We start from the raw sequence: 7894 nt of genomic DNA, 5'->3' as shown, positions 1-7894 counted from the left end.
TAATACATTTGATACCATTGCCCCTCTGAAAAAGAAGGCAGTGAAACAGAGGAGGCTAGCCCCATGGTACAGCTTGCAGCTCCGCTCCCTAAAGCAGGCATCACGAAAAATGGAAAGGAGGTGGCGCTCCACTAAGTCAGAAGAGTTTTTCATAGCCTGGAAAGATAGTTTAATAACATATAAGAAAGCCCTTCATAGTGCCAGAACCGCATTTTATTCATCACTGATTGAGGAAAATAAGAACAACCCCAGGTTTCTTTTCAGCACTGTAGCCAGGCTGACAAAGAGCCACAGTGCTGTTGAGCTTAACATTCCCTTAGATCTCAGCAGCAATGACTTCATGAGCTTCTTTACAAATAAAATCACAACTATTAGAGAAAAAATTGGTCGGACCACTCCCACAGCTCTCGCAGATGTGCCATCTACTACAATGGCTTTAGAAACATCTGTAAGACCTCATTTATACTTGGACTACTTCTCCCCTATAGATCTCTCTGAGTTGACCTCAACAATTGCTTCATCTAAATCATCAACATGTCTCCTGGACCCCATCCCGACCAGGCTGCTCAAAGACGTCTTTCCCCTAATCAACACATCCATACTAGATCTGATTAACCTCTCTCTATTAACAGGTTATGTTCCACAGGCTTTTAAACTTGCAGTAATTAAACCTCTACTCAAAAAGCCTACTCTTGACCCAGGTGTCCTAGCTAATTATAGACCAATATCCAATCTCCCATTTATTTCCAAAATCCTTGAAAAAGCTGTTGCAAAGCAGTTATGTGACCACTTGCACAAGAATGATTTGTTTGAGGATTTTCAGTCAGGATTTAGAGTCCATCATAGTACAGAAACCGCATTGGTGAAAGTCACCAATGATCTTCTCCTAGCCTCGGACAAAGGACTTGTCTCCATACTTGTCCTCTTAGATCTCAGTGCTGCTTTTGACACCATTGATCACAGCATCTTACTGCAGAGACTTGAACATGTTATTGGGATTAAAGGAACTGTGCTAAGTTGGTTCAAATCTTATTTATCAGAAAGATTTCAATTTGTTCATGTTAATGACGAATGTTCCACACAAACTGAAGTTAGTCACGGCGTTCCACAGGGCTCTGTGTTAGGTCCAATTCTCTTCACTTTATACATGCTCCCTTTAGGCAATATTATCAGGAAGCACAACATAAATTTCCATTGCTATGCAGATGATACTCAGTTATATTTATCTATGAAGCCAAATGAATCAGGTCAGCTGGTCAAACTTCAAGCATGTCTTAAAGACTTAAAGGCCTGGATGACCTGCAACTTCTTACTTCTAAACTCTGACAAAACTGAAGTTATTGTGCTTGGGCCTGAACACCTTAGAAATCTGCTGTCTAATCATATAGTTACTTTATATGACATAGCTCTTGCCTCCAGTACTACTGTGAGGAACCTTGGAGTCATCTTTGATCAGAATATGTCCTTTAAATCACACATAAACCAAGTCTCTAGATCTGCCTTCTTTCACCTGCGCAATATTGCAAAAATCAGGAGCATCCTGTCTCAAAGTGATGCTGATAAACTGGTCCATGCATTTGTTACTTCCAGGCTGGACTACTGTAACTCTTTACTATCAGGATGTCCCAATAATTCCCCAAACAGCCTCCAGTTAATCCAAAATGCTGCAGCCAGAGTACTGACAGGAACTAGCAAGAGAGATCATATCTCTCCCATATTAGCTTCTCTCCACTGGCTCCCTGTAACATTCAGCATAGAATTTAAAATCCTTCTCCTAACATACAAAGCCCTTAATGACAAGGCTCCATCGTATCTTAAAGACCTCGTAGAGCCTTATCATCCTAACAGAGCACTTCGCTCTCAGAGTGCAGGTTTACTTGTGGTTCCTAGAGTCCACAGAAGCAGAATGGGAGGCAGAGCCTTTAGCTATCAAGCTCCTCTCCTATGGAACCAACTCCCAGTCTCAGTTCAGGAGGCGGACACCCTCTCTACCTTTAAGATTAGACTTAAGACGTTCCTTTTTGATAAAGCTTATAGTTTGGGCTGGATCAGGTGACCCTGAGCCCTCCCTTAGTTATGCTGCTATAGGCCTAGGCTGCTGGGGGGGCCCCATGATGCTCTGAGGTTCTCTCCCCTCCTGCTCTGCTCTGCTCTCCTCTCTCTCCCTATGCTTCTATATGCCACCATTACACATTACTAACTTTGTGTCTTCTCTCTCCCGTAGTGTGTCCTCTCTCTCTCTTTGTACCTTTCTACAGGTTGCCCTGGCCCTTGAGCTCTACATCTCTGACGAGTAGTCACCAGCCACATTGACCTGATCAGAGATGACTTTTGTTGTGATTTGGCGCTATACAAATAAAATTTGATTTGATTTGATTTGACACGCTGTGATAAATTATTTATTATTAAATATGGTGATACTGGAATCACTGCACGGAAGAATAAAAACGAGGCCACTTTGCTTCTACATCTCTGTGTTTTTCCCATCTGACCTGTTGCTCCTGCACTGCACTTGGCTGTTGTCCTCCTCCTCCACCTCTCCCACCCTCTCTTGCTGCTTCAGCAGCACTGACTGAAGTCTGGGAATATTCAAAACAAATTAATTGGATCGCTATTCACACTTATTGGGCTGTTCAGCTTTCCATCCTGTGTTTTCTTTAGTTTCTAATATTTTTACAGTGTTGCTACTACCTTTGGTCCAGACTGTCTGCGCCTCCTCTGGACTAAGGGGCAAACATTCAGCACCAGTGTTTAAGAATTAGCATTAACTTTAACCACCTGCAGTGCAGTATCTACGGTGTGCTAACGTTAGCTTTGCTATCCTTAACTTGCTAATAACTTATTAGAAGAGCTGGGTTGCTATGATCAACAGCGGAGAGGAGGAACTATTCACAGATGGGCTTGTTAGTGTGTGAGAGAGCGGGGCAAGTCAAAGTGCACTGGGCACAGCTTTACGGAATGGAATAATATTTTGCCCATTTTAAATAGTAAAAGAAAACAATCTACATGTGGTGGTCATATTTAATGTTTGGGGGGGTTAATAGCTGGTGGACAACAGTGGAGGTCTACAGCACAGAGCAATAAGCTGAACCAGGGTCTGGACTCGCACATTACAGTGAGGACACCACATTCACTGGAATAGATGATAGACATATATATGATGACTGACTGCAGCATTTAATTAGACTACCCAGAAAGTCTGACTGTTTATGGCTTCTCAAACACAGTTACACTTAATCTTTACATGCAAATGTTAAAAACTAAATCTGAAAGGATTTGATAAGAAGAGCCGATACTGGATTAAGAGGAAATACTTCCACCACTCTGTGTCTGTGCGGCAAAAACACAGAAAGTGACAGACCAAGTGAGTGGTACCTTCTTGGCCATGGCCTCGGACTCCTCTGAACTCTCTGTGTTCCTCTCATAAGCTTTACCTACACGAGCCACAAAGTCCTTCACTGTCTCACACAGAACCCTGGAGAGAAACACAGGAAACACACAGAGACACACACAAACAATGATGAGCTCAGACAAAATCCACCAACAGTGTCAGAAATATGACAACAGACAAACATGGTTGTACTTGGCAGAGGAGATGACAACAGAGTGCTGGTCTGAGGTGAGGATCTTGGACAGGTGAGCAGCCACTGAGTCCTCATAGGTCAGAATCTGCTGCACCTGAATCAAAGGACACAAACATCGAGGTCACTACAGTCTGTAAGGGTACACAATCACATTATACACTGTCAGACACTGAAATCTATTTGTCCAGAATGTCGGCAGTGTTTTGGAAGCTCTCCACCTGAGCTCAGACAGGTGCACGTCTCAATCAACAGCTCATGACCTTTCAAACTTCCTCACCACATTCTGAAGTAGCAAATAGTAGGAAGTGATGTCATTTCTTGTTACCTCAGAGTCATCGCTGCAGTCATCTGTGATGGTGGAGGCACAGTGTTGCCGTGGAAACTTGGTCTCATACACCATGATGCTCCACCTGCAGCAGGAGGAGAGAAAAACTACTGTCAGCATTCACAGCTTCAGCTGGTGTGCTACCTGTGCATCAATGAGTTATTAATGGATAAGTTAGAAAAATATGGGATCAGAGGAATGGTTCTGAATTGGATTAGAAGTTATTTGACACAGAGGCGTCAATTTGTGAAGTTGGGTGAATACCAATCGAGTGAGCTGGATATTGTATGTGGAGTGCCTCAGGGTTCTGTTTTGGGACCTAAATTATTTATATTATACATTAATGATATATGCAAGGTTTCTGATTTAGTGAAAGTGGTTTTGTTTGCTGATGACACTACCATATGGGCATCGGGTGAAAACCTACAGCAACTCTCTGGACGGGTTTCACAGGAACTTGAGAAGATAAAGAAATGGTGTGACAGTAATATAGTATCTCTGAATTTGGATAAAACTAAATTTATGGTATTTGGGAATTGTAGACTAGATAATGAACTTCAATTGAAAATTGGGGGAGCTAATATAGAACGAGTATATGAAATTAAATTTCTAGGTGTCATAGTTGATGACAAATTCTCCTGGAAATTTCATATCAGATATGTTCAGCACAAAATAGCAAAAAATATATCGATATTGGCAATGGTTAGATATATTTTAGACGGGAAAGCACCGTATTTTGTATTCTTCATTGATTTTACCATACTTAGAGTATGGTGTTGAAAACTGGGGCAATACATACAAAAGCTCACTTCAACCATTGTATATATTACAAAAAAGAGTGATAAGAATTGTGCATAAGATGGGGTATAGGGATCACACCAATGTAGCTTTTATACAGTCTAAATTGTTAACATTTTTTTTGATTTAGTGGGATACAAGACTGTTGTGTTTATGTATAAAGCCAGGAACAATTTATTACCTGGTGGAATTCAAAAACTATTTAATGAAAGGGAAGGGGGATACAATTTAAGGGGTCAGTTAAATTTAAAAATTCATGCTATACGTACAACCAAAAAAAGATTTTGTATTTCCATAAGTGGGGTAAAACTATGGAATAATTTAAGTGTAGACCTAAAAAAAAAGGAATAGAATTGATGAGTTTAAACATAAATATAAAGGTATGTGTCAATCAAGATATATGCAAGAACAGGCTTAACGATTAACCAGATGGAACATTGTGGGTGTGGTGTATGAATGTTAACACTCTTATAATTTTTTAGTATAATACTTGTGTGGTGTAGAAGAGAATTATTTACTGCTTGCAAACCAATGATGGTAAGATGATGTCATGGGGTAGGACTGGATAAGTCTGACTTCTTCCTACTCCATTCAAGCATGTACTAGGTATAAGCAAATTGATATTGGATTATGTATAAAATTATGTGTGTTGTCATATCAACTGTCTTTACATGCTTGAAAGAATAAATCAAATCAAAATCAAATCAAATCTCTACACGTGTCTGATGCTGTGTCGCCCGTTAGCTGTTTGTTACATGTGTGCCATCTGTTAATCTGTCTGACCTCATGTTACCTGCTTGTTACCTGTCTAGCATCTTCGTGCTGGCTCTCTCCAGTTTCTCCAGTATCTGAGGCAGTTGGGTGTCATCATCACAGGCCGAGCCCCAGCCCAGAACCCGAGCCAGATCGTTCCCAGTCCCCAGAGGAAGAACCCCCAGCTGACACTGAAACAGAGGCACAGTGATACTCTCAAAGTCTCACAGTGAAAATCTGTTCACTTGGGAACCCGTTTCCAAAGGTCCACATTAAATACACTTTGTCCAGCCTTTATTTAAACAGTTGATCCAAAGTGCTTCACAGCTCACAAACCAAAACAAATCAGAGGAGCCAAAATAGGGAAGAGGAAGAGAAAGATCAAACCAGAAATCGAGTAAAGACAAAAACAGCACAATAATAATTAATGCACCTGGTCATACAAAGCACACAGATGTGACCCAGACCTGCCACTTGTGCTTCTTAATTTATGGACAGCTGTAAACTTAAAACCTCCCGCTGCAGCCTGGAATATTTTACAGCTGTTGCTAAAAACACTCATTCATTTGTGTTACATCCCTCATACGCTTTGTCAGGGGGCCTTTTCCATGTAACCGAGTCTTTTTAAAAAGAATCATTTTTACTCTATTGAATTTTATATATACTGTATATATATATATATATTATTAAGACATACCACCCTACAGACTATCTTCTTTCTGTTCTAGGGAACCACAGACCAAAGAAATTACTGATGTATGCATGTGTACCTGTTTGTGAAGAGTGAGAGCGTCGATCTCAGACAGCACCCAGCCGACACTGCCATCTCCTCCACACACCAGGATCCTAAACGTATCAAACTTCTGGAATAGCCGCAGACTGGCACATAAGCAGTCAGGTCAGTGCTTCCATACAAAACATATTAAAAGGTAACAAAAACCCAGTCATTCTATAACTTTCTGCTCTCCCAGAATATTTTAAAAAATGCAGCTGAGGAGCAAGGCGCAAGGGGGTGTAGCCTCGTCCCTGCGTAACGTGTGACATGGAGGGTCAGAGGTCACAGACTGTTCACACAGTAGCATAGACAGAGTAGAAGCTAATAACCTTGACAAGCTTCTGTTGAATTTCCTTTTCTCTGCTGGAAAAATAGAGTCTGCGTGTCCGTATGCTGTATATACTGCCTCTGCTGAGCAATAAATCTCATTCAAGTAACATTAGTTGTGTGGATGCTGTAAAGCATCCACACTATGTTTTCCTGTTCTTTATTTATTGCATTCACACAACTAATGTTACTTCTATGAATGAGATTTATTGCTCAGCAGAGGCAGTATATACAGCATAGGACATGCAGGTAAGTCAGCTGTTTTCAGAGATATACAATATATTTTTTATAACATTTATACTTTTTAATTTATTCATCTTTTTGTTTACAATACAAATCAATGGGAGCTCAAAGTGCTGAGTCAATGACAGTGGTGTAGTGCCATCTGGTGGTCCATTAAATGCAGTGCAATTGAGACATGGCACTTCATAACTCCTCTCTCTCTCTCTCTCTCTCTCACACACACACACACACACACACACACACACACACACACACACACACACACACACCCCTACTTGTTTTACCTACTTTGTGGGGGACCAATTGGAATATTTTCACATCTTAGTAAGTTCAGCATACTTTCAGCAAGAAAAGCCATTCAGATATCAAAATGTTCAGCTCTTCAAGGACATTCCTACTTGTATTTATTGCATCTCATCCTTCAGATTATTCAACAAAGAACTTCAGCCATTTCTTCTCAACTATTTCAATAAAGAACTTCAGCCATTTCTTCTCATCCTTCGGCTGTTTCAGCAATTGATGTCAGGCATTTTCAGGACAATCTTTCAGCATATCAGCATCTACACGCATTTTTGAGAGGAAATGCATTTCTCTAGTTTTCCAGTTCTTATCACACTTGCTAATGCTAACAGGGTTAACCAAATCAAACTATCACTCTTTAACCACTTTTTTAATTGGCCAGGAATTTGTCTCTGGTACAGAACTGAGGCAGCCATCTGTTTTACCAACTCACACACACACACACAAATGGTGGCACTGTCCGTGCAAGGCGCTGCTCTGGGCATCGAGAGTAACTTGGGATTCAGTGTCTTGCCCAAGGACACTTTGAGATGTGAACTGGGGAGAATGGGACTTGACCTGCCGACCCTTCTGGTTAGGGGACGATCACTACCTCCAGAGCCACAGCTGCCCCAAATTCTGCTATATTAGTTATCCACTCTTGTGGTTACAGCACAGCAAAACTACCATCACTTTACCAACCTATCTGTTGACCTCACAGGACAGCTATAACTTTAGGCAACAGGCACATATGGACTTAGACTTCGCAGTAGCATGACACGACAGCCCCTCAACTAGCTTTCAAAGTAG

At 41.1% G+C, this 7894-nt stretch overlaps 1 protein-coding gene across 5 annotated transcripts in view; it reads right to left on the bottom strand.

Annotated features, from left to right (window-relative positions):
- Positions 1 to 7894, bottom strand: part of dgkd (diacylglycerol kinase delta) — a 55810-nt gene that overhangs the window by 21824 nt on the left and 26092 nt on the right. For 4 of the 5 annotated variants that reach the window (XM_020621814.1, XM_020621812.1, XM_020621815.1 and 1 more), the window contains 6 exons: positions 6231 to 6339; positions 5512 to 5651; positions 3910 to 3994; positions 3584 to 3678; positions 3376 to 3475; positions 2493 to 2579 (listed from right to left, as the gene is read on the bottom strand). In XM_020621814.1, coding sequence (XP_020477470.1) covers positions 2493 to 2579; positions 3376 to 3475; positions 3584 to 3678; positions 3910 to 3994; positions 5512 to 5651; positions 6231 to 6339 — 616 coding nt within the window. The remainder of the gene's footprint in view (positions 1 to 2492; positions 2580 to 3375; positions 3476 to 3583; positions 3679 to 3909; positions 3995 to 5511; positions 5652 to 6230; positions 6340 to 7894) is intronic. The other variant, XM_020621813.1, reaches the window with a different exon arrangement.

Source organism: Monopterus albus, unplaced genomic scaffold, assembly GCF_001952655.1.
Source record: "Monopterus albus unplaced genomic scaffold, M_albus_1.0 scaffold268.1, whole genome shotgun sequence".
In the NCBI taxonomy this organism is placed as follows: Eukaryota; Metazoa; Chordata; class Actinopteri; order Synbranchiformes; family Synbranchidae; genus Monopterus; species Monopterus albus.
This window is presented reverse-complemented; position numbering and strand designations above follow the sequence as displayed.